The sequence below is a fragment of the Cyrtonyx montezumae genome, unplaced genomic scaffold (assembly GCF_038088225.1).
Source record: "Cyrtonyx montezumae isolate F1298 unplaced genomic scaffold, pur_monq_1.0 scaffold_17, whole genome shotgun sequence".
Classification (NCBI taxonomy): Eukaryota; Metazoa; Chordata; class Aves; order Galliformes; family Odontophoridae; genus Cyrtonyx; species Cyrtonyx montezumae.
Genome location: NW_027071903.1, coordinates 33244207 through 33270884, shown reverse-complemented (window position 1 = coordinate 33270884; position 26678 = coordinate 33244207). Strand labels below are relative to the sequence as shown.

The following is a 26678-nucleotide window of genomic DNA, read 5'->3' as shown; positions in this document are numbered from 1 at the left end:
TGCCTGCTGTGGGTCCATTCTTCTCACTGCGTGCAGCTGAAGACAAAAACTGAAACTTGCTTGGCAGCTTAAGTTAGAATGAAGCAAACAGGTTATTGTTGTGCAAGAGACCTTGCTCTGCTCTTTGTCAGTGAACTTAATTGGATTTAATTTTCAAGGCAACAGAGAAGGAGCAGAGCTATTCCATGTCAGTAGTCAGCGTTTTGAGTGTTCTGACACTTCTGAAAGCCTGCAATCTCCAGGATCATTTCTGTGAATCACAAGGAAAATTTGATGAGCCAGATCTAAACCATACTTAAGCTATTAGCATTCCCAGTTAAGCAACACTGAGGTTTGGAAAGGTCTTTGCATGAAACCTTCCCTGCCTTAAATGACTCGACAGCCTTTAAATTCACCCACTAAATTATGCTTTGTTAGAGAAAATAAATAAATAAATAATATCAGGAGAAACGATTCCTGAAGTTAAATCAGAAAGTTCCTTTTACATCGCTGCTGTGCAGTGCTGTCCCTGGTGGCCAGGTTCAGATTTATAAGGCACATGCTGCATAAAATCTTGTGGCTTCGGATGAATTTTAATTGAGGTTTTGTTAACCAAATTCATAAAGAAGCTTGGCTGAATGCAAAACGAGGTAGTGCTCATCTGGCAGCCCTGTACCTCTGATGAGTTAATCTGAAGCACTGTGAGTGTTTACTGCCAAGTGCTTTGGATATACATATTTGCAGTCAGGAAGCTGCTGAAGCATGCATACATATTACACTGAACACAGGGTCTGCTCCACATCCTTCAGACTACTCACACCTCTCCTGCCAGAAATATGAGGAGAAATAACAGCAGAATCAGCCCCTGTGTGGTCAGTCGTGTGCCACGGTGTTGTTTTTTGCAGCATCTCCATTTAACCCAGACCAAGATACTTACAACTTCCACCCTCCCCTTCCATTTGCTTTCCTAATTTCTGCTATTTGATTTTTTTTTTTGTCTGTGCAGTGGGTGTTATAAAGTGGTTTTTTTTCCCTCATAATCTTAGGAGAGATGCTTTAAAGTAGAAATGTAAAAAGAACATTTATCACCAGTGTATCTTCTGGCAATTTTATAATAGCTTTTTGACTTCTTCTGCAGCCATGATGCATATTGCCTTGAATGGCCTCGACTGTCCCATATCCTCGTCATTTTCTTTATTGTTTTTCTTCTAAAACATCGGCTCAGTCTTTCAACATGTCATTCTTTCACCTGGGACAGCCTCTGGATAATGCAGAACAGAGAGGCTGCTTCTACTAGACTCATTGTTTTGCAAATGGCACTTCATTACCATTTGCCAAAGACCACAGTCATTATTTTTATACATCTCTCAATTTGTTGCGCCAGTGAAAGCAGAGTTCTTGTCAAGGCTTTCTCCTTTTTAGCAGCTCAGTATTCTGGGAGGCTGTTTGCTGTTCTCCTTTGGGATGCCTCTTGTACTATAAAATGCTTTCACCAAGTCTGGGGCCGTGTGCCTTTCTCCGTGATCCTGACCTCTCCCAGCATGTGAAGTCCTGCAGCATTTTCCTGCTGAACTTGAAGAGCTGCTCTGGGAAAGGTCAGGCTTGTTCCTGCAGAGCAGAAGAGGGCAGAGGAAGAAGTTTTCCATCACCTGTAGAGGTGGGAGTGGGAACGCTCCTGCTGAGTCTCCAGCCACACCCGGTCCCAGGGACAGTACCTCCCACACAGGTTCCAGAGTCATTACAGCACTGATTGCTGGCTCCACAGCATCCTGCTCTGACACACATAAGCAAGTTTCATTCACTAAGATACACGGGAGCTTCTTTCCCCTTTGCTGACTTACGAGATCAGTGATGAAAATCTGACAGTTTTATGTTCCTTAATGGATATGCTTTTAAACCACACAGAGCTTACACCAGGCTTGGATGATAGTCAGAGGTTGAGGTTTATGGTTAATTCAGACCTGAGTAGTAAACAGGAGCTCACGTGGCAGCCGTTGTGAAGTTCCATAGGGCTCCCCTGTTTTCAGCAGCTGGTGAAAAATCAGACTAAATCTACTCAGCAATTGAAACAAGTCACTGTTGACTTTACAGTGCTAACAACCTTTGATCAGATTGGAAAATACATGCTCTGAAGCTGAGAGGTTTTCCAGTGGTGGGAGGCAAACTGAGATGTTTAGTCCAGTGTGAATTTCTAGAGGAGCTGATACATTTTTAGGGAATTTATTACATTTGCTGTAACTGTTATCTCAGTCACATTGTGCCTGGCTGGAGAACTGCTGCCACGATCCACAAGCAAGGGATCTGTGTTGTGATAATGTAAACTCACTCACTTTTTTTAGCAATTAATCAAAGTATTTGAATGTTAATACTTCAGAGATAGCTAATGCACAGCAACCCTAAAGGTAAAGTATGAGGGCATATTAATTTGTGAATTATCTGTGATGTACAATGAATTTCTAATGTCTACGGAAAGAATTGACAATTACTATAGGAGATTAATCTTTTTTTTTTCATTTTAATCTGCAGCTGGCGATTCTCATTCTATTTTTCATCCTCCATTGCTGGATTTATAGTTCTGTATGATGTAAGTTAATTTTGCAAGCGTTTGATGTTACATTTTAAACAAAACAAGGACTGCTATCTAGATATTTATGAAGCCCACTGAAGCTCATACACTCTGACTTCAGTGGCTGCTTGGATTCAGAGGTCTGATGTATGTAATCTGCACGACAGCCTGCAATATGCACTGAAGTTTTAATTGGGAGTTTAATTTTTACTCATGAACTTATATGATTAACAATAAAATAAAATCCTGAGTAACCAGCATTGTTAAGAAAGTTTTACAGCACGCCTTATTAACACCTACAAATACATCACATGGCCATGTTTTTCTCAAGGAAGCAGTGCAGCTTTTCTGGCAGCTCTTTCTGGGGTCACTAAAGCAGTGCATTTTATGGCTATTTATTGTGGTGATACTCCCAACTTCTGACTCAGCAGCAACAGAGACAGTATGGCTCATAATTATGTGAGCACTGCCTGGGGTGTCATTAATGCTTCTCCTGAGCAACTGAGCAGTTCTCAGTGTGTCTACGTTCATCTGGCTCTCCTCCCCAAACACTGTTTATCACCATGAACCAGTGCGTGTGGCTGGTAAATACAGCAAAATCTAATAACTGTGGCAACACATCTTGAGTAATTGCAGTAATAAAACACACCCACTGCTTCGGATGATGAAATGATCAACTGGAACGTCTCAGGTGTCCTGAAAAGAAGCCAGAAAGCTGGAACTACTACAATAAACCTGAGATATAAGATCTCTTTAGAAATTGCTGGAGAACAGTTATCAAGAATATAACTGCTTAGCCTACTGCACTTGGAATATGCTTAAGCATTGAGAATTTTGAGTTAAGATGACTTGTTGTTGCTCGGCTGATCAGTCTGAATCATCTGTCTTTCCCAGAAGCCCTGGTTTTACGACATATGGCAGACGTGGGTTGGCTACCCATTTCAGGTGAGCTTCTTGGCATCTGTTCTTTGGCCTCAGGGCATTCCAGGTGTTTCCCCATCGGAAGGGGTAACCTACAGAGGTGCTTCTCCCTCCCAGCAGGCGTCACCTAGAGAGGTGTGGCACCAAACTTTGGTACCTCCAGCTGACTCCTGCAGGACTTCACCATGACCTGCCTGTGCTGCACCGCAGCCCTTCGGCCCATCCCAGGCTCCCAGTTGTCCACAGCAGCCCCTGGAAGATTCCCCTTTCAGTGGAATCCTTTGGCCTGCACCAGTCCTGCTGATGTTTTGAGGTGCTGCAGAGTAGCAGTATGCAGAGGGCTGCATCAAGCTTGTGCCAAGTGTCTGCTGGGCACTGTATCTCAGCAGCACAGGTGAAGGGAGCCCTGCAGTGGTGGGGTTTGGCAGAATGTGATGCTCTGCTCAGTGCTCTTTTTTTGTTTGTTTGTTTTTTATACTAATGGTCCCCTAACAGATGGCTTCAAGCAAACTGCCTTCACCTTCTTGCCCACCTGTTAGAGGTTCTTGCATGCTGCTCCCTTCCTGTTTTGGTATATCTGTGGCCCATCACACTACTTTCTCCTTACTCAACTCCAAGCCGGGGCCAAAAATAAAAAGAATCCTGCCTCCTAGCTGAGTTTTCCCAGCTCCTTTTACTTGTGGGACCTGATAAACAAGCTCACTCCCTGCCACCTGGGAAACACATTTAACCAAGTGAGAAGCCAAACTCTCTCAGCATCCTAGCTCTCTTGTGGCCTATGTGGATGCCTAGGATTCTAGTGTAAATAGATAATTTTTTAGACCCTAAGTCGTGTGAATATCTAAAATGTTTAGAGTTTGCCAAAATTGAAAGCTTGGTTTATTTGCAGTTGTTTGTAATTAAACGCAGAAGCACTCTCTATCGAATTCTCTGACAGAAGCACAGGAAAAAGCACACTAAAAATCGGGGGTGGGGAAGGAACTAGAAAATCTTGGAGTTTGGTCTGAGTAAAGGTTAAAATATTTGGCTCCCAGAACATCCTTCATAATGAAGCCCAGAACATGGATTCAGTTTAGTTCAATTTTTTTTTTTTTAGGCAAGACTCTGCAGAGCAGCAAAAAAAAAGTGAGGAAAGGAAAAAAGAAATAATTTCATTTGGCATTCACTTTTGCTATTCTCTAAGTTAACTGGTTTTGTTGTCTAATAATTTTTTTGTTTTATTTTGTTTTTGTTTACAGACTTTGCTGCCATCCCAATACTGGTACTACATGGCTGAGATTAGTTTCTACTGGTCTCTCTTATTTACGCTTGGGATCGATACCAAAAGGAAGGCAAGTGATCACGCTATCCAGTTGATAAAGCACTGTCCTGACAGCGGATTTGGTGCAGCCACACGAGGGCAGCATCAGTCTATCCCTGGCACACCTGCACGCTTTCCTGTTCTCCCGGCTGCTGGGGTCCCTGTCTGTGTGTGCCAAAATATCCACATCCACAGGGAGACCCTCCAGAGCTGTACATGCATGGCTCTACTTTTGTTCTTCTCCACAGGATTTTTTGGCTCACGTCGTTCATCACTTTGCAGCCATTGGGTTGATGAGTTGCTCTTGGTGTGGCAATTACACGCGGCTTGGAACACTGGTGATGTTTGTGCATGATACTGCAGATTTCTGGCTTGAGGTAACGATGCCCTTTTTAATTATGATTATTTTGTTATCAACCAGGTTATGTTCAGTGATGGTTTAATCTCTTTGCTGTCAGTTTCATATGTTCCCTCCCTATCCCTACGGAGACTCGGGTTTACAGTCAAATTATAAGATAAAAAACCTTCCAGATAATTTAAGCTGACATTGTGTTAAAGGATCCATTATGAGAAAAAAAGCAGAAGAGGGGTTCCACAGTACAGTGCAGGGACTGGAAGTGCAGCTGCCTCCCTGGCTTATTCTTAGTTCACTGTTAAAATTAGACCAAGTTGGCTAGCCTGCAAACGGCTTGTCATGGTACCAATTCTCAAGCAAATCTAGCAGCTAAAAGCTTGGCTTTTAATTTTGTCAGCATTCACACCCCTGTGTTGACCCAAGGGGTCTGTCTACCTCATTCAGTTCTGCCTGCAGGCATTCAAGCTGTCTCTGACCAAGATACCACAGGTACTGGCAGAAGTAAAGTTTCTCTTGACTAAATATCAATGTTCAGAAATGTTTTAAGATTAAGAAGTGTCTTCCTCTGCACACAGTTCTACAGTGATGGAGATCTGCTGCTGGGTTTCTCAAAAGACAATTTTACCCTGTGGTTCCTTCAACAGCGTCATTCTGGTTTTATAACACCAGGTTTCAGAACGTAGTTTCACAATGGCAGTGCCAGTGTAAGTGACTCCTGCAGGCTGTCATCTCTCACTGCTCATTTTTGCTCCTGATACACTTTCAGTTGTGGGGTCACACGTTTGGGACTGGTCCCAATTAAATGCAGGCTTTTGCTGGGTTGCTTTTAATCCTTACCTGTTTTGCGGTTCGATTCACTGTAAGGCCCTTACAGTCAGTTGAACCAGCAATTGGAATAACAGCACTCAGACGCAAACTGAAGTTGGCTGACACTCAAAGAACTTTATCAAACTGAGGCATGGCATCTGGAGTTTTTGTTCACTCCTGAGATCAACTGTTCTGCTCAACAGCACCCAGGGTGATTCCTCAGTTGAAGCATGGGGAGTTGCACGTTTCAGTCAGGGGAGAAGCAGAAATTTTGACCTTGAGTAGTGAAATGGAAACCAAAGCTAGGACATCCAGCCCTTGAAGGATAAGTGCTGAATTTAGGGACAGAATGCACACACCAAAATGCTACTGTAAGAAAGGTCACTGCTGCTCCTGAGTGTGTACATAAGGCCAGCATCTTTGCTTTGCATCTGGTACAGCAGTGAGAGAAGAACCTCTTCATGTTTTTGTGACACATCTACATTCGTATTGCAGAGCTGTTTCTTCAGTTTTCATACCAAATCCTGTCTTTTAAGATTAAAGGAGAAATATAAACAATGGCTCTGTTTTGTTGCTGCTTTATTAAGTATCAGTAAACTGATTGCTCTCCATGTCAAACAGGGAGGAAACCTTCCTGCTTAGGGGAAAAGATAAGTTCTTGTTTATGAAAATGTAGAAATGAACTTATTTCAGGGAATATTTGTAATATATTTGATTATATTTGATTTGTATTCAATACAGGCAGCCAAAATGTTTAATTATGCTCACTGGGAGAAAACCTGCAATATGCTCTTTTTCATCTTTGCTGTTGCATTCTTCATCACAAGAATCATCCTGTTCCCCTTCTGGTAAGCAACATTTAACATAGTCACGAGCTTTTATTTCATTCCTGTTTCCCTTGAGAGGTTAGTAGTGGCTGTGATGGGAAAAGAAGAGCAATAGCTTGTACCTTGAAGAGAAGAAGCTGGGCTTTTATTATTGTTTACTTCAGTGCCCAGCCAGAGGAGTTGCTAAAACCTGTAATTTTTGTTTTGGTGAGAAAATATATATAGTTTAGTAAAAAATAGTTTTAAAACTAGATATTTGAAAATATGCCAACTCAAATAAAGGGATAAATCTATTATTTAACTGTATTTCATAGTTAGTAGTTAAATGCTATGAGATCCAGTGTTTGTGAGGGGAGTGAGCTGCTTGAAGAGGAGAAATCATTCTCCCTTTCATTCCTGCCCTCCTGCTGGAGATTCAAAGTCTAAGGACAGTCTGGGCTCTGGAAGTGCAGTTAACTTCTGTTTTAGTGTCTTCTTTCTGGTACCTAGTCCTTGGGTAGTACTTTGCCTCACTTGCCTGCCTGAGGAGCACTCAGTAAAGTTAAGGTGAAGCCGTGAATGTACAAAGTCAGTGCACATAAATCATAACTTGCTGAATGCTCACATGAATTTGGACTCCTATGATTTAATCTGCTTTGGAGTATCCACATGAGTGCTTAGTGTGCTTAATGCTTAACATGTTTAGCTTTTAAAAAGTGTTTAATGTGTTTCACATCCACGGTTTCATTGATTTGCTCTGGATTACTTTCATGCCCCTCCCTGCACTTGGACAAACCCTCAGAGACACAAACTGGTTAAATTAATAGTTCTGAACATTGATCAGCACAAGGTTTTAATTTCCTGTGGTGTTCTTTTTAAAAAGACATCAGCATTTCTACTTTCTTGTGATTTTTTTATTAACTGCACAAGTGATCTCCAATCATCTTGCTTCACTGAGCTTCTTGTTCTTGAGCTTGGAAGCAAAATGTAACGAGATTAAAGGGACTCAAAAAGCCCAAAATAACGTAGAAGAATTGAAATCTCAAGATGGACAAAACATGTGTTAATTAACAAAGAGCCCTGTTGCAAAGCCTGCAGGATTTTCTCTAAATGTGAATTTCAGATTAGAGAGCATTTGCATGAAAAGTGGCATAGTCTAGCTCTGTGTTGCGTATTATCTGGACCACACAGAGCTCAAGATTAAAAAATATTTTTCCATCCCTACTTAGAATGCTTTCATGCAAGACTCAAATTTCTTATCTTCTGAAGTCTCCATGTAGGTAGAGATACATAATGTAGGTAAGCCACAGCTTGTGAATTAATCTGTCGTCTTTGCAGAGCTTTTTAAAGTTTTTTTTTTTTTGTGGAAAGAGTTGATCAGTTTGGAATGTGAAAGCAGAAATTGCTATAATAGCATAGAAAAGCAATCTTGCATCATAACAATGACCTTTGTTTTTTCAGGATTCTGCGTGCCACGTTGTACCAACCTACATTCTACTCCACGACTCCGGTCATAGCATATTTCTTATTCAATGGGCAGCTATTGATCCTTCAAGGCTTACATTTGTATTGGGGTTACTTGATCTTCAAGATTTTGAAAAGGTTCATTTTCTTAAAGGTAAGTTGTTTTGCCTCACAGGAAGATATGTGAAGTATCAGACATACACTAACACCTTCAGTAGATTTACTGGGTATTTCTTATTGTTTTCCTAAACTTTCATGTCAGCATTTTTGCTAGGGATCTACTAAAGATGTTCAAATGTGCCTTCTCCCTCTCAAGTTCACATGTAAGATCATAGATCAGAATATCAAAACTTCAGGTACTGTTTTTGTTTTGTTTTGTTTTGCCTTTATATCTGGTGTTTTGCTCTGATGGTAAATGAGAAGTGAACTCTCCCAAAAGCTGGAATCCAGAGGTCATGTAGAACTCTTGAAATTTCTGTTTTCAAAGTGGAAGTAATTTTTTTCTCCTCCTTGTAAAAATGAGGAGGGGTGAGTGATGAGATCTTTAAATATGACAGAAATCTTGTGGTTAAAGTCCTTCAGGCTTCTCAATCTGAGCGTGGCTATTCTTGAACTCTGTTTTTGGACTAAGAAAACCATACAAGACTGATCCAATGGTGTATTATGAAATAATGATCTACAGTCTTATTCAAACGTGGTATATAAATAGATCAAGCTGAAAGCTCAAAGGCATTTTCTTTTATTTTCAAAATGGCTTTCTAAAAGGACTCCATTTTGCTGAAGAATTTTCAACGTGTTCAATAGAGTAATACTGCAAGTTTGGGGCTGTCATAGCCAACTTTTACCTTGCAGAGAAGGCTCACGTGGCAAAAAGCTGTAGAGAAAACTTTGCTACAGTCCAGGCCTTTGGAGAATGTCTCAGTATTTAGCATAACTATCAACAGGGAGACTTTACTAATCAAGGTAAATTATGCTAATGAAATTGGCATTTCTTGTGAGGGTTGAGGTGAAAGCACGTTACTGAGCTGACTCTGTACTTTTATCTGAAGCAGCTCATGTTGTGAAGCATCTTAAAGAAATGGAGGCATTCCTCTCTACCCATATTATTCGTTGTTTGACTACTAACTGAAACCATCCTGTCATTTACTTTCTGGAAATAACAAGCAATGAACTCCGTACAAATGCAATTATACACAATTTTGCTGCCCAGGCATGGACGCTATCATTTCAATAACATCCTGACCCAAGCCTCTTTGAAGTTGATGGAAAGACTGCAGCTGATTTTAATAGTACTGGATGAAATTCTAAAATAACAGCCAATTACTCTGGCTATCACCACAAATGAAAAAGAATCAAGCCGAATATCTTCGTTCTCAGTCCAAGCTAATTCTGTAGGTTGAGTACTTCCATACCCTTGTTTATTAATTTCAACCAAATTGATAAGACACCCCTCAGAAACAGCCTTTTTGAAAACAAAAGTGCTTTGAGCTTTTTCTTTAGCTGTCCTGATGATCTATTTATATGTCATGACTGTGAAGTGCAAGTTGTAGATCATGGTAGTTTAGGTTTGGCCTTGCTTTGGTGAAGAGGCCCAACTAAGTGATGAAATGCAATGACTGATGCAGTGCAGCTTGGCCTGGTAATCCATTATGGTTGTTCCAATGGTTGGGCTTTGCAGTGTGCCAGATGGTATTTTTTATTCCTAAAACGATGGGAGGTAGGACTGTTTGTGCTTTGTTTTGCCTTCCGTTCATCTCACTAAATTTCCCTGATGATTTTGATGAGGATCTGGATAAAAAGTTTCTGGATGGGGTGCTTCGAAGGATGACTTAGTTGTTGTTCATTTTTGTTTTGTGCTTTGTTTAAAATTGGCATCTCAAGGGAGCTCAGGCAATCGAGGTCCATTTCTACTTGATCCCACTGGCCAATCTCAGCCTGATTTGAGGGCATTCCTGGATTCCTACAAGTCTTGCACAAATAACTGGATATTAGGAGACTCACTGTCTTCCCTAGGAGAACACAGCACTTAGAAGCTCAACCCTTGTTAGAGAGCAAACCAGTGTACAAAAAGGCAAAATCTGTACAAGGAACGTCTTGCTTTGTTCTGCTGCTAAAACATATTTTGTTTCCTTAGGCACCTCTTTTAATTAATTACAGTTATTTATGGTCAGGTTCATTGAGTGTTAGTGTTTTACTTCTAATGTCTCTTTTGACTGTGGCCTTGTCCCTGAACTGAGCTGGAGTTTGTCCTTCATATTTCACTGTGATTTGGCAGAATTTTGTGTCATCATTCTAACTTGTTGCCAAAATACCTGTTAGGGTTTGGCAAAATTAGCCACACTGACCAACATATCCTGTCAGTCTTTAATACCCAATCTTATATCACTAAAAACACAGTTTTGCTGAGAGATAAGCATCTAAAGAAGGGAGGTAAAAAAGAGGAAAGGAGATAAGAAATGTTTAGCCATCGGGATTGAGGAAGTTTGACTGCAGAATAGAGACATCTGTACTGGTTGTGAAACATAAGAACTTGGGTATGGCAATCCCACAAGAAGTGCACTCGAGGCTACTGGAGGATTTGCTAATGAAAGCAGTCTGGCCGAAGCGGTATAGAAAGAAGCAGAAAACAAATTCCATGTGAATCATTAAACTGTACATGTTTGGTAACATTTTCAAAGCATTTCTGAGAAGTCAAATTTACGGATAAGTAGATTGATAACCTGAAATAACATGAAATTAGAAGTGGTTTGTATTCCACATACAGTGTTCTTTGTATGGTGAGCTTGAAGTAAAAGTGGGTCCTCTCACACAAAACAAGAGCGCTCCCTCTGCGTTGCAGATGAGAAAGAGAAAGGCTTTGGCACAGTATTTCACCCGTACTGGTTGAGGTTTTGTGAGTACACTGCAAAAAGTCTTCAGATACAATGGCTAAGAAGGCATTACTAGAGCAGCCTATATAAGGCCATCCTGCCCTGCCTGCTTGTATGACTTTGTAAGGGGCAGAAATGCTTTATTTTGAGAGAAGGCATTTTTTGTATTAGTCATTGCAAAAAAATGGAAAAACAGCAAGCCGGCATCTCTACCACGGACTTCTCATTCCTTATACAGCTCTCTGAGAAGATGGTTTCCAAATAACATTTTTACAGTGGCAGCAGGAGCAGGCCTAGCCCTTTTCAGTCTGCATGACTTCAGCTGGCTTGCATGTGCGGCCTGTTTTCCATAGCGGTGGCAAACTTGGCTGCGAAAGCAGCCAGTGCCTCCAAAACTGTGAAGACAACTTGGAAAAAGAATGGTGTTTGTAAGGCCGTGCTTTTATACCAGTGCGTTTGTCACAGACATACTCCTCGCAAATAGCTGCTGCTATTTTAGTGACATGGCAGCAAAGCATTACACTTGCATTGAGAGGGTTTTGTTTCTCTGCCCAAGACTTCTGAGCCCATTCAGAAAATGGGTAATTTTTAACATTTTTCTTCAGATGGAAAAATGAAGTCATGATGTAACTGGGAATAGAGACTGATGTATAGCTGTAAAAGACTGAAAGAAGCTTGGAGCACACCAAGGGAGTCAGGATCTTGTCAGTGTCCTCCATGCCTCGAGCCGCGCTGCGTTGGTGTGGTCACCAATGGAGAGCACTGCACGGGTAACGCGGTCCAGTGTCCTTGTAAGTACTCCTCCTTGTAAGTACTGCAGCCAGAGATGAATAAACATGAGGAGAAAGGAAAGATGGGTGCAGAGGGTTCTGCCCTGTCTGTCAGGCACAGTGGTCAACAGCAGCTGAGCTGATGGCACAGAGCAGCACTGCTCTGAACCTCACTGTCCTAACGAGAGGGATGGTGGCAGCTAACGTGGTGGCAAACTAAGCAGGAATATTAAATGTTTCAAATCAAAGGTTGCTCTTGCACTGGAAAATGTAAAAAACAAATAGTAATAATCATGCCTGAACGTGAACCCATATGTCCTTTTTGATAGAACGTTTTCTGAGCCTGTTTGTATGTGAGATGTGGGCATGTTTATCTGAGATAAACCTGATAGTCCTCCCAGTACAGTGGGAGGAAGAAGGCTGTTAGTCAGGGTAGTCTCACTGTGAGGTGGGTCCGGCAGTCGCACTGTTGGCTGCTGGCTGCCATCTTGGTGTCCAAGGCCGCCTGTTGCTAGGAAACTCCGTGTGTTTCTGTAATATTGTTCAATTACATGGTTAAATTACCCACTTGTATCAGGTTTCAAGCACCACTGAAACATGTCTAGTCATCGTGTCTGCACAGATGAGAATATTTTAGGAAAATTGAAAAAGCATACAGAGAGCTGTGTACATGTGCACCGATTTAAAACATCTCGCCAGGAAAATCCCGTGGAGATTCAACGTTTTATTTCCAAGGTCAGAAAAAGGGAGCGAATGACAGCAGCTTACAGCCACGTTATTATGGCAAATTAAGATGTAAAATACATGTTAAAGCCATTACAAATTGAGTTTAGGGTTTTGAGACTGCGGAGTTTTAAATCTTGAAAATATGTGCAAGTTGTAGGAAATGGGCATGGTGTCTGCATGACTCAGATGCTCTGGGGCTGATGCAAAGCCCATCAATGGCACAAGGTAGTGGCAGGCGTTTCACAGCCTGTAATGTTTAACCAGCAAGGCATTTTCTTACTCTTTTAATCGTTCTGTTGCTGACAGACTGTTCTAAATTAAGGCAAATTGCTTCTTACTATTCAGGTAGTTTTCAGCCTCGGTTCTTTCCTCTTCCTAAAGTGGAAAAGCCCCATGAGGTCCTGCACTGCTGTGGTGCAGGTTTTTATGGACTTGTTGCTTTCTCAAAGCAAAAAATCGGTATTCCTTGGTTTTGCAATCATTAAAAAGAGTTTTGAAGGCTTTTTGGTTGGACGTAGTCTTGTCCGTGGTTTATTCATTCCGACTCAGTCCAAATTCCCAAGGGAACAGGGAGTGTGAACATTTGAAGAATGGCGTGTGACAGTGTAAGATAGCTGGAAGTGATAAGAAAATACTATTTTGGGGCTGACAGAAGGGCTGTGAAATGCCTGTTGTAGTTCTGCTGCTGCTGCCAGCACTCGTTCTGCTGCATTTTGTGCTGTCTGAACACTGCTCTTGTACTGAGATACCTCTGCCACTCCAAGCTTTCTCTCCTTTCTCATGTACTGGCAGTGGGGTGCCGGCACAGCCCTTGCCATGAGTATGGTTATCCATATAAAGACTCCTGGAATCAGGAGTGCTTTTCTGCACCAAAATGATGTATACCAGTAATGCACTATTCCTAAAAGTGTGCCCAAGGGCTCGAATGCTCCTTGTGTTTTAATAGTAATGCACAGATGAGGCCTGAGAGTCCTTTGGGATGCAGACACAACCTGCTCCTGTGCAACGCCCCACTGCCAATGCTGAAGAGAAATGCTTCTTTACGCCCTGCACGGGTGCTGGCCTATGTTCCATTCTGCCTCATTTGTTGTGGATTTACCTCTTTGGAGACTTGCTATAACACTTTGCTTCCAAATTAAGTTCTGCAGTTCCCAGAGGCCACACAGCTGCATTTGTGCAGAGGTTTTCAGTATCACTGCAGCTGCTGCAGAACTTTCCTGCCCTGGGCCCTGCCCGGGGTTCTGTTTGTTTGTTCAATCAAGGAGAACTTTTATTTTTAATAATTCACTCGAATCTTAAATACATTTCCTAACCACTTGGGACCTGAGAGTGTGAAATTTCAGTTCTGACTCTGAGTGAGAACTTGTTCATTAAGCATAGGCCCTCAGCACATGTACTTAAAGCAATGATTTTTCCAGTTCTTTTGTTTGCAGGGTCTTAAACAGTTTTCCATGGAAGCTGAGACTTCTGTATAACAAATCTAAGCGCCCATGGCACTTGCTTTGTTTTCCTTAGTTACCTTTGGGATCGGGGCTGTATCCTTCATAATTAGACCATGGATCCACAGCTGCTGAGATCTGTGGGTGTGCCTTTATTAGCCGCGAGCTCTGGCAGCTGCAGCGGTGTAGACCTTCTCAAGGAGCTGTGCAAGAACTTGTGATACGGCACCCTAAATAAGATTTCTGTCTTTAAAACCATGGGGCAAAAGGAACCCTATGTAACATGAAAGTGGAATGGCCTTTGAAGAGGTTATAATTTAAATGCCTTTTGTGACAAATAAAACTGGAAGCAGCGTTCATGTGCTTGAGCTGTGTGCTCTTCGGTGTGCAATGGAGACACCAAAGGTGAACTCAGCCTGACTGCTCTCAGCTCATAAACACTGACTTTTCATGTGGGCTGCAAAAGGTCACAGTGTGACCCGGATCATACACGCTGTGCTTCTGTGCTCTGTGCAGTTACCGGGATGTGCAAATGAAGTATGAAGTGCAATGCGTATTGAGCTTTGGTGCACACAGCAAATGACCCAACTCTAAGAAATCAGACTGTGGGGATTTTTTTAGCGGTGGAAAACTGTTTTCAGGACATCATCTCATTATAATGAGACATTCATTTCAGTAAAACGTCATTGTCCAGGAGTTAATCAGAGGATAGAGTTTGGTTCACTGAACCATGGGCATTTAAGTTCAGCTCCATTTCCTTTTTCTTCTGGGCTTTCTGTGCCTGTGGCAGCCACTGTGTTGGCAGAGCAACCCGGAGAGATGTTCTTGCCTTAGTTCCAATAGTTCTCCTAAAAGCAGTAACTTGGTGCAGAGGATAATGATAATCTTGTAAATTTCAATTTCATGACAGCTTGGGGCTGAGAAGCTGCTGAGAAGATCTCGGGGAGGTTTTGTGGTTACTTTCTAGACTGGGAAGAGTTGGTATCTGTTGAGTACCTTTTGGAGTTTGAGTCTTCTGAATGAAGGGTTAGATGAGCCCATGTTGGGTGGAGCAGGATTACAGGAGCTGCCTTTCCCCCGCTGGATTGTGGAGAAGCTGGGTTTGTCGGTTCTCTATGGATAAACATTTATGGCAGTGTTTCTTATGAGAATGGCTTATGAGGGGAACTAAACAGGACAAATGGGAGCTTTCCCTCAGAGATGAAAATCAGTCTATCTGGGAGTCTTCCCAGTTGACTCAAATTACTGCTTTTGAGACATGAGTTTTTTAATAGCCTGGAGATGGGAGCTAGCCAGCCAGGTCAGCAGCGTGAAGGCTCAAGCCCTCATACAGGGAAATGACTTCTTGTTATGACTTTCTTTCATCTGCGTATTTCCCATTCTGTTACAGCAATCCAGTTAAGCCCAAAGCCTGGCTACATGTCTCACTTGATGCTGCCAAATTCATCAGGGGAGGAGGGCTGAGAGGCAGGCAGGAGAAAGCACAGAGGAGTAGGACGTTTGCTGGCTGGTGTTCATGACAGCAGGCAAGAAGGAGAGCTCTGGACTCCTACCTTTGCTGGAACTGAAGTCAAGACTGACCTCAGGAGCAAATGTTGTCAAAGTGAGCAAACCAGCAGGGTGTGAAAGAGGAAAACTCACTGGTTCTTCCCCACTGCACAACTGTCCCTTGCTGACCCAAGAGCACTGGCTGCTCCCCCAGCCCTCCCTTGGCTCTGGCAGTTAGGAGGCAGATTGCTGGTTAGGTTTCTGCTTGTTACTGCAGATTTTGAAACGGGATCACAGCTGAGCAGTGACCTCCAGGGAGGCTTGTTGTACTGCAGACTGAAATGGGTGACTTGCACTTTGAAACAGTGAGCACGTTCTTTGCTGGATTTTATTATTTTTCTTCAGTTTCTGGTCAGAATGCCCCTTGTTCCACACCACCTTTCACTTGTATATTACATAAAAGTTGAGCTTAGAAAATGTAAGTTAAGGACTGTTAACACCGTTATGGAGGAATGAAGTAAAGAGAAGCGGAAGAAAATCATTTCCAAGCATTTGATTACAATTGATGGCTTGTGATCCTCCATTGGGATGGGAGCATTAGGGCAGAGTACTCTTCCACAGCCTTGCTCTGAACTAGTAATAGGGCTCTGCAAGAGTAGACCTGGTCCTCTGGCCATATCCCAACAAATCGTGTGTGTGGATGCTGCCTTTGCTTCTCTTCTATCAGCTGTGATGAACAGGGCTGTGCTGGTACACAACATGCTGTGTAAAAATCTTTCAGCCAGTTTTCAGTTTCCAAATCTCTTGGTTTTACTTCAGTAGGAGCTGCAGATGACCACTGCCCCTAAGAACAGAGAATCAAAACTGTGTGTAATCCTGAAAGCAAAGCTTCCTCCCCTGACCAGCTCAGCAGACACACAGAATTCTGCAGCACTGAGACCAGGCTCTCAGCTGGGATAAATGAGCACAGCTCGACTGGAAGTCCATGGGATTGTGTTAGTTCTTACCAGCAGTGGCTGTGGCTGAGCAGCACTGCCAGCCCTCTGTGCATGTCTGTGTCTGACACGAGACAGCTCTGCTTCCAGGAAATCTGGGTCCCAAATGGCTTCTTTTTCTCACGTGAAGGTTCCTAATTCAGATCAGTGACAAACAGTAAAATTTCTGCTTTACAATTCAACAGTTTGCCTTAGTGTTCACAGAAGGGCATTTGCTGACAGCTTTTCTGGCATCTCTTATGAACTGCTCATATCTTTTAATTTTAGGGAATATTTATGAAATGTTCCGTTTGGTGCTGGTTTTATGTGAATGCTCCTATATTAAAATGACATATGTAATAGCGTGCATATGTATTTATTTTTTCAGTTGCCAAAAGTCAATTCACAGAACAAATCCTAGATCTTCTACAGAGCCTTTTCTGCCTTCATTTGCTATATTTAATATATGTTGCAGAGGTTTGAATTGCAACTTTCTTATTAGATGAATAATTGTGGGACTTTCAGAGAGGTATACAGTACTGCAATCTGCTGAATCAATCTTTTTTTCTTTAATACACTTGAAATAAAGCTAGTTAACGAGAGATTAATATCAATTTATTAATGAAATTGCTGCATCTTGGATTTAAAGTAAATGTTCCCCTCGGTAGACCTGGAAGTGCTCCATAATCCTTATTCCATGCAAAGAAGGCAGGAGATCTTAAAAGGAGCAGTCTTTACTCTGGAGCTAATGACTTCTGAGCAGGCACAGCGTGCAGCAGAGCTCAGATCATCAGAAAACAAACAACAGACCTGATCAGCGTATCCCTCTAATCAGGGAGTGATGCAGGAGGATCTGAAGCCTACGAGGGTGGGATTTGTCCTGCCTAATTTTGGCCATGAATGAGCTGTGCCTACTCAAGTTAAAGGGTCCTACTGTAACCGTGAAGGAAAAGAGGTACCATTCACTGTGTGCAGTGTTGTCAGCAGCGAGGTGGTGGAGCAGGTCCCCCTCTGGGGAGGTCTGTTTCCTTTTTTGTTGTTTCCACAGTGAAATAAGCACTATTAAGGCACACAAATCTCAGGGACTTCTCATGCTGTTTAAGAAACCTCGTTCATTAGGTACTGCTTAAAGAATTCTACATCCAGACTCGGTGTTGGGGTGCTTAGAAATATTGTACTGAAACAATTTTAGGTATCGTGCACACTGCTATGGGTGCCAAAGGAGAAGACATTACGTGTTAGATATGTGACTTGACTTGACAATTAGATTAATAATTTTTAAGTGTGGGGTCAACATTTAGGTACATCACACAAGGAGTAGGAATGCCTCCTCACAAGCAAAAGGAGAAATGAGTGCCCAGAAGGGCGCGTTAGATAGGAGAGAGGCACCCACTGTCCTCAGCATTGCATTCTCTGTAGTTTCAGGTTAGATTCGTAGTGCTGCAGGGCTCCTGGAAGAATGCTCTTTAGCAGCTGTGTTTCAAAGCATTCATCTTAAGCGCAGTATCACACCAGTATCATTTTGAGTGAGAAAAGTGCGAGTGTCTGATCATCTGTCGCCAAAGAAACATTTGTAAGGAATGAAAGTGCATGTTCTGATAAAGGTTCAGGACATTGCACTCCTTGGCTTAATGCAAGTTCTGTGCTAGGGTAAAAAAAAGTTCACTATACAGAACAGCATCAAATGCCTATTATATTGTTCTTTGTTTCTTTGCCAACTGTGGATTTAAAATTGGAATAATTCAAAAAGCAGTGGGACATTATGACTCACTCAGTACCTCCTGGGCTTTTGACATTATCGTAAAGTCGCAGACACTTAGTGCAGGGTTTAGTTAGTGGATCTCAGTAGTACAGCTAGCAGGCTTTACTGAAACCACGGAGTACCTGATTCACTGTAAACAGTGATTTATTTCTTCTGGACAGCTCCAGTTACAGGTGTGGTATGCTGAGTGACAAGACAAGGGACATTTTTCAAGTTACATCTGTTCCTACAGTCAAAATCCCAGACATGTTCTCCAGCAGTGACGTGCAGTTTTACGAGGCTGTTCTTTTCAATGCGTGTGGAATTAGTGCAACATTTAATTTCTTTCTCACACATCTTTCAGTTTCTTCTGAAAAGTGGAAAACCTGGGGATTGAGTTCCATAAAAGAGAGAGATTCAGTGAGAGGAGTTTTGCCCATGAGATATCCAGTGCAATTAATTTAGAGATTCTGCATCTTCATCTCCAAACTGCAGAAAGCAGAGTCCAGCGGTGCTTCTCCCACTGCAGATCAGCATTATTTATGTTGCCTGGTGTGTATAAGCTGAAAAGGGAAATATATTTGCCAAGAAAGTGTTCCAGGCTGGAAATTTAGAGCAGTTTGCATGAATCCAAATGTATGTTACTTAGTCTCCACAGGAGAGTGAAGGCGTATTAAGTCATATGTCGAATACAGTATGTTGAAGTCAGAGATTCATCAGCCTCATAGCATGATTTGTTAGAAAAGTACCCCCCTTCTATCTATTTGGACTCACTTTTTATTATCTCTCTTGTTTATTATCTCTTTGATTTGAGCCTGTGCTTGCTGACCCTGCTAACAGCTTTCATCTTCATACTGTGAGCTGTCCCCATATGTGCAGGTGCTGTGGAATTTACTGTCTTTGCACTGAAAAGTCAAGATCTAGTCAGTGTGCTTGTAGATATTTCAATGAAAGCATTATGAATTTTTGCTCTGAGTTGACTTCTGTTTGCTGGCAGATCTTACTGTGCTGAGAATGATGCAGCTCAGAGTGTTTGTCAGAAGTTACAAAGGGATACGTGATCCCTGCATGGCTTTAACAGTCCAAGCTGAAGGCATGTGCTTCCTACTTACCATCCTTCTCTTCTGTTCAGATGTTTAGCTGAACAAGTGTGTGAACAAACATTCCCTGCGCCGTACTCCCAAACTGGCACCATGAATTTGTAAAGCGGGGGCTCTGCTATTGCCTCCACAGTGCCCAATTAAGCTATTGCACACCTCCAAAAAGTTTGTGCCTTTGTAAGGGTGAAGCCAGGTTGAAAGGTGGGCGTTGGAGAAAAGCATAGTCACTGAACGTCCCTGCAGAAGCGAGGTTACCCAGATTCTGAATCCTCTTGGAAGATCCTTTCCCACTCGTGTAATAAGATGCAGTGCTGATGACTTGAATGATGCACTTTCTAACAGTAGTGAAATGCAAGAAGCCAAACCTTACCTTGATGTGTACGGTTCATTTAACTAAAAGAGGCAGAGTGAGCAGCAGGTGGAAGGGTTAAACAAAAGGAAAAAGATTATAAAAGTTTGCGGCTTTGGCTTCGCTACAAATGGCTCTCATGCAGACTTTATAGCATTAGTGTTGCTTCTCATAAACCTTGAAACCATTCATCCATTTAGAAAGATTAAATTGGTTAGTCATCCAGAACATAAAACCTACACATCCATTTTGTTTGTTACCTCAAACCGTCTAAATGTAATAAATTCAGGTGATGCCATTAACCCAAAGCAGTGAATGTTAGCGGTGCTTCGGTTGCGTTCACAGTTTGCCAGTTCTTGTGGTTCTGGTATTACGTTCATCTGAAGTTGCTCAGGGACAGTGAGCAGTCTTTGTGTTGGAAAACACAACTGTAACTTACAATGTCAAAATATGTAAGGTATTATCTCAAATGCAAGGATTTCCAGTCTCCTACAAGGTCATGTTTACCTGTTTTTAATTACTACACACTGTGCCTTTTATCATAGCACCCAACTTGACAGTATTAAAGCTGGAAAGCAAATCCTATCTGAGCTTTCAGTTCCATGCTGGAAGTTCCAGCTCATTTCTATAGAAGTCAGTGTCATATCAGCCATCACTTGAGGTAGAGCAGATTCCCAGTTTTCTTAAGCATGTGCTCAAGTACCATCATTTTCTGTGGGCCGCAACAAGATGCTCAAAATGAATGATGAACTCAATAACATTACTGACTCCAAGTCCATTTGCAGTGAGCACAAAAGCACTCCTCCTCCTGTGTTTCTGCCACAGCTAAACAGTGCTTGAGGAGATGAGAATACTTCAGGGAGTCCAGCAGATGCTACATCACCGTGTACTGTGCTTTGGTTTGCACTTTTTACTGAAATGTTTCTCATGGCAAAGAAGTAACTTCCTCCACCCCGAGCATTCATCTGTAACTGCAAATACAAATCACATAACCAGCAGGAGGAATGGAGGTGATCTGAAAGAAGCAGAACCTCATAAATTGTTTGTGTGAGAAAGGCTGTCTTTCCTTTCTTCTAACTGATGGCATGCCAAGTTTATTTTACAGTGTTTACAATAAGATTTGTTTGTTTTGATACCCCTTGTATGTTGTTAGGAAAAAGGCAAAAGAAAAGCTCCAGGAGGTCTATAGTTTCTGATGAGACAGTTTAAGCTTCAATTTTCTTTCTAGTGCTATATGTTTTAGTAGAAATGCAATATATGAAGGGTTATGAGATTGCGATGGGATGAGTTATTACTGAGCTGTCATTTATTTTCTCTTTATGAATTTGGTGGTTAAGAGGGACCTCCAGACCAGCAGGCTAAGTGAAACTTCTGGTTCATTCAGAGAGCAGATAGAGGGGCTACTCTGCTTCTTCCTTTCTGCATCTCACCTCTGACCTTGCTGCATCACTCCAGGAGCAGGAAGAGTTTGCAATCTGTGCCTGCTTCAGGTTGAGATCTGGATGGATGACGAGGAAAATAAATTTGTCCATGAAGTGCTCCCCAGCATAGCTCTACAGGCAGCCTGCAGATTGTCTTTGCAACAGCTGATGTCTCTGTCAGATCCTGCACGTGGCTTTACAGGCAACTTCCTCTGTGATGAAGAAAAGCCTTAGGTCTTCCCCCAGCAGACAGCCCTGCAGGTTCAATACCCACGCATGACAAAAAGGCACCATGAGACCCTGTGTGAGTCTGTCAGCTGCTAAACTCAAAACCAACACAAGGATGTTGTAGTGCTTTCTGTGCGTGTCTTTTTTTCCCTGGAGTGTCATGTGTGTTTAAACTCTGCATTGAATCTAGGAGAGACGAGTCAAGTCACTGAAAGAGACAACCAGTGGTGGCTGCTAAACACAGGAAACTTCCCTAAGTGCCTGCCTTGTTCCTGCTCTCAGTCACCACTTGGGAAGAAGGAAGCATTTATTTGACTTAGGGCATCTTTACCTTCACCTGGAGTAAGCAGGGCAGATCATCACTCCTTCCATGTGGCAGGCAGTGCTCTTCTAAGCTTGTTTCACTGTTTTAAATGCCAAAACCTTGATTGTTTGCACCAAAGTCCCGAACGTATTGTAAGGCCTTGTGATATAGTAGGAAACAAGAAGTAAAAGAGAGGAATGGGGTGTTTTATGTACCATGCAAATTGCACAGTTACCTTACTCAAAGGCAGAGTGCCTCTGGCTTCCCTCTCATCCCTGCTAATGAAACAACCATCCTCTCCTCCCTGGCAATTCCCTTAGCAGGATGATATGTCAAAGATGTATATGTGTATCCAAAGCTATATAGAGATGTGGATTTCCCTTTACAAATATTGGTATGATATATACAGCATTTTAGGGTCAGTAAGTCTCTCTGAGCGATGTTAATGCTAGAGGATGCTGGCACAACCAGTCACTGTTTAGTTTCCACCCATCAGAAGCAGGCAGCCTCTCAACTACCGTGTTTGAGTGAAACTATTAATCGTATTTAGCTTTTATACAATACTCTTTTCATCTTCCCCGCACTTCACAATTGTTAATTTCTCATCACCCAGGGATTACTAGTAAGGCTTCGCAAGGGAAAGCAAAAACAAACAAGAGGTCAAATGACTTGGCTGAGGCCACAGAGGCAGTTTTGTCTGAAGAACATTAGGTTCTGCAGGATTAAATTGGTGTTAGCTGGCCTGTCCTCAAGTGCTATCCTCCATCTTCTTGGGAGGTGGCCTGGAGGGCAGTTTTGCTCATCTCGTGTTGAGAGCTCCCTTTCATTTGTTTCTTCTCACACATTATTTTCTGAAGAAGTTGAGGAGTTTTGTCTTCAGAGGATGATGGGGAATTTCCAAGAAGGAAGAATGTCTCATTTTCTGAAACTTCTCTGCACCATCTCTTCATCTTGCAATTACAAATGGGAGCACCTGACTAATGAAGCTACCTGGCTGCTTTTGCAAAGTCATTGTAAAGATGCAGATACCCAGTTTATATTAAACAGAATAACTTGCTTGTGTGGCACACACGGGCCTTTTTGAAAGCTCTGTGCTGCTCTAATAGCAATGGCAACCTATCTGACAGTAAATACTGCAAGTATGGAGTGTGCTCATGGTGCTTTCTTCTCCACAGGACTTGAAGGATGACCGGAGTGATGAAGAGGAAGAAGATTCTGTTACGGATAACGAAGAGGAGTCCACAAAGAATGGCAATAAGAATGGCTGTGGGTCAAGCAAACATCTCCTTAACAGCAGTCACCACTAGCCCCCTCCTGTCTCACCTCCTGCAGTGATTTCTACTCTGTTTTTAACACAACTTACAGGATAAAACTTAAGTCAAAATGCTCATGAGAGACTGTGATTGATTTATTGTTGGCTACTGGGCCTGGAAAAAAGCTCAGTATACAGGGAGGGGAAAATTGCATAACATGACAAAATGTGTTAACTTTCTGAATCACTGCTTAGCATTTGGAAAGGTGCTTGAGCACGGACTGCTCCACTCTCACAGTGCTCAACAAGGTGACAGTGTCAGATCATTTAGTGTCCCATTGATTTTAACTGTTTTTCAATCTGATATATTTTGTCAACTGGTTTCATTCATAGGTGTTTCATGGGAGGCAGCTTGTGTGAACTCCATTAGGAGACAGAATTACTCAATATGGGGAAAAAATGATGGTGGTGTAGGTTGACTAGCACTGTATTCTTTACTTCTCAGTTTAAAATCATTAAAATGACTATTTTTTATGAGTTTGATCTGGAGGCTGATGGAAGCTAATGTGGAGGAATTCAAGCAATTTGCTTCTGAAGAGTTTGGTAGAAGTGTGGTTTATTTCTAGAGTATGCTGTGTGATAGACAATTCAAATACTGTATTTGGAGATCTACCAGTCAAGAGATTTTCCAGTTTTGAAATATACCAGTCAAGAAAATCACAGAGCAGTTCTCCCCTGAGCTCCAGGTTTTGCACACGTCTTTCATCACAGCCATCTTGGCTCTAGGCCCAGTGTTAGAACAGAAGGTGCAGAGAGAAGGGAGAATAGTGAATGAAAATTGGGTCTTCTCTTGGGTTCTTTTGTATTTCTTATTTGCTTGCAACACGGATGAACACCCGAGATCTCAACACATTTACAGCCCAGAAGATTAAGGATGAATCTGGCCTGCTCCCTTCGTGTTAGCTTGTCTCACAGTGACACTGGATGACTGTCTAGGAGCAAGTCTGTTTTGTGGTTGCTGTGTGCTCACTGCATGTATCTGGCCACTGGAGGAGGATGGGACTCGTGAGGTACATCACATCATCGGTGCTGTGCATTCATTTGATTTCAGGATCCCTATGTCCATCTCTGCCCTTTTGGAAAACAGTAAATCACGTCAACTGGAGCCAAACTTGGATGTGAGTGTGTGGCTGAGATAGCATCATCAGTCTGTAAGAAGTGGAAGAACCGTGGATGGTGTATCAGTTCCCCTCACCACACGTGTTTAATTGCTTTGCACTTTTGCTCTGGTGCTAGTACAGTTTTTAGACCCGGGGCTTTACAAGGAGACCCTTGCTATTTAAAACAGTGGCAGTACCTGTCTCATTTCCAGATGCATTTGGCTTAGCAGATCCTAAATGATTTGTCACAAGTTTTAAAGGTGAGAAGCTCTCCCTGTGGTTCTACAGTAGCTGAGATCATCTGGTAAACTAAATCCAGTAGCTTGAGAGACCAGGGGGACCACAGCTCAAACATCCTCAGTGCAGAGCTTTCAGTTTGGAAAGGTTCCTTTCCCCTTAAGGCTGCTCAGCAGGAACTTGGTGATCTACAGGAAGCACAGTATGAGCGACTTCTTTGCCAAAGAGATCTTGAGAAAATGGGGATATAATTCAGTGACAGAAGCATTTGGAGGAATTGGAAATGTTTGGGATCTCAGATGCAAAGAAAGAAGATTTTTCTGTACAGTGGCAAGAAACTGCAGGAGAGCTTTGTTAGAGAGGCTAGCAGTTTGAAAATACCTCTTGAGCTGCAAATGAGGCTGTTTAGTTTTCGACTTACATTTTGGACAGTGTACTCCCCAAATCTTTGTTTTTACCACAAAGACAATTACACCAGGAAAGGAGTATGGCCTGCAGCTTGTGAGAAGGATGGGAGATGGGCAGTGGTGGGAGAGGACTCCTGTGCCAGCACTTGTAGATAAGTAGTGCTGCTCATGTGGAGCAGGCAGAATTCCCTCAGTAGTTGTTGCATAGCAGTGTGTTTCCTTACGCAGCTGTAGAGAATATCTTAAATACTGCAGTGTGGATTTATTGGAAGCCTAAGTACTTATTACATCATCTAAAGTAACTGGTAAGTTTGGCAGGGTCACAGCTGCTTATCGGGACCTGTTTATGGCATACGTGAAAAGAAATGGCCTTTCCTTAAAAAAAAAAAAAGTAGAAATCCAATGTCATGGAGGATTTACACTCCCTTTAAAAGCAGTGGAGACAATGATGCTTTCCACAAGACACAACGGGATTTTGGGAGATGGCCAGGGTATTATCATTTGATTTGGATGCCAGAAAGCTTTCCTTCTATAAATAGGAAAGGAATTCAGGGAAGGAAACACGAAGAGTGATGATGTCACAGGAGCGAGCCTCTGAACAACTACTGAATTTTAAACTGGAATTTATAGTCTCTTTGAGGCCAAATCTTGCCCTTCTTACTCAGACAAGTCTCCCCCTGAAGCCAATTAACTCTCCTGGAGTTTAACCTAGATAGAATTTTGGATTGCAGACACGCAATGTAATTACGTTTGTTCAAAACCTATTTGAAACTGGGGTCTTAAAGCAAGAGTAAAAGGCAGATAAGTACCTTCAAACAAAAAATGTTGAGGCACGTTTCAAGTGAATAAGGAAGGATATGAAAGCAGATAATGACCAGAAGGCAAAGATTATGACTGCAGTAAACAACCAAGAAACTACATGCATCAAAGGGATATAGAAGTAGGAAGGTCACAGAAGACCATCCCAGGGAATTAATCTCATGGCCAACCAAATTCTTAGCATAAACCATCAGGGACTGGAAATAAATACAGAAATGGGAGCAGTTTGTCACAGTTGGACAGGACTATGTTAACACCAGATTTGTCATTCCTGACATTACACAGACGTAATTTTTCACAGTTTGCTGATAGAAACTCAGAAACAAGAAGCTGAGATAATGGGGAACACAGTACATACTATAGAAATTAATGCCTTGATGCTTCAAGATTTTCAATCTATTCCATGCCCTTAACATCCTTTGGAAATATTACTGCCTCGAGAGGTGAGTGCAAAACAGTGTGAGGTAATGCACAGCAACACGAGATGACAGAGACTCGTACATCGTTTTGACCATTTCACAACACGAATCCTGGCTTTATGTTTTATGCCATGTGTTTGAGTTTGCTATGTCACTTTGACCATCCCAAAATATTTATGATAGAACTAGAGACTTGAATATGAAGTTTTTGCTCATCAGAAACTGCAGAAACACCTCTGTTTCATTTAATCCCTCTGAATTTTGTTAGATACTCCTCGGTGTTTACTCTGCTGCCTTTCTGCTTGTTTGCTATATAGATTTACCAAGCTGCTCCGGATTTGATTTGCAGCTCTCCCATACTCCACAGAACTCACTTTGTCAATTTGTATCATTCAGTGTAGTTATCTTCTTTGTCCTTAATGACACTGAGTCTGTCCTGTCAGTGATGCTGCACACTACAAATAAAACCTTTTTCTTAAAGTAGGTTTCTGTATGAGGATTTCCTTGCTCTCACTGCTTTGCAGTGTCCCCTTCTCTGCTTGCCGTTCCCTCCTAGAATTCTTGTGAGTGCCCTGTTAGGATTTCCCTTTTCTCTCAAGCTGTTCCACAGCCTGGGGAATGGCTTTCCAACCATTTTGTTAGGAAGACTCTTGCTCCTGAGCAGGAGCACTGCCCAAATGCTCAGGAAGAAGCACCTTTCAGATAACTCACACATGGATCTTAACCTGACAAAAGCAGGAAAGCTCTACTGAAAGCAAGGAGCTATGTTGACTTGT

The 26678-nt window shown here is 42.2% G+C and overlaps 1 protein-coding gene across 1 annotated transcript in view; it reads left to right on the top strand.

Moving 5' to 3' along the window:
* CERS3 (ceramide synthase 3) overlaps positions 1–23394 on the top strand; it is a 35763-nt gene extending 12369 nt beyond the window's left edge. The window contains exons 5-11 of the mRNA XM_065734031.1: positions 2506–2563; positions 3440–3490; positions 4705–4797; positions 5015–5143; positions 6670–6776; positions 8196–8352; positions 22784–23394. Of these exons, the coding sequence (XP_065590103.1) occupies positions 2506–2563; positions 3440–3490; positions 4705–4797; positions 5015–5143; positions 6670–6776; positions 8196–8352; positions 22784–22915 (727 nt within the window). The 3' untranslated portion in view covers positions 22916–23394. The remainder of the gene's footprint in view (positions 1–2505; positions 2564–3439; positions 3491–4704; positions 4798–5014; positions 5144–6669; positions 6777–8195; positions 8353–22783) is intronic.
* Positions 23395–26678: the final 3284 nt, after the last annotated feature.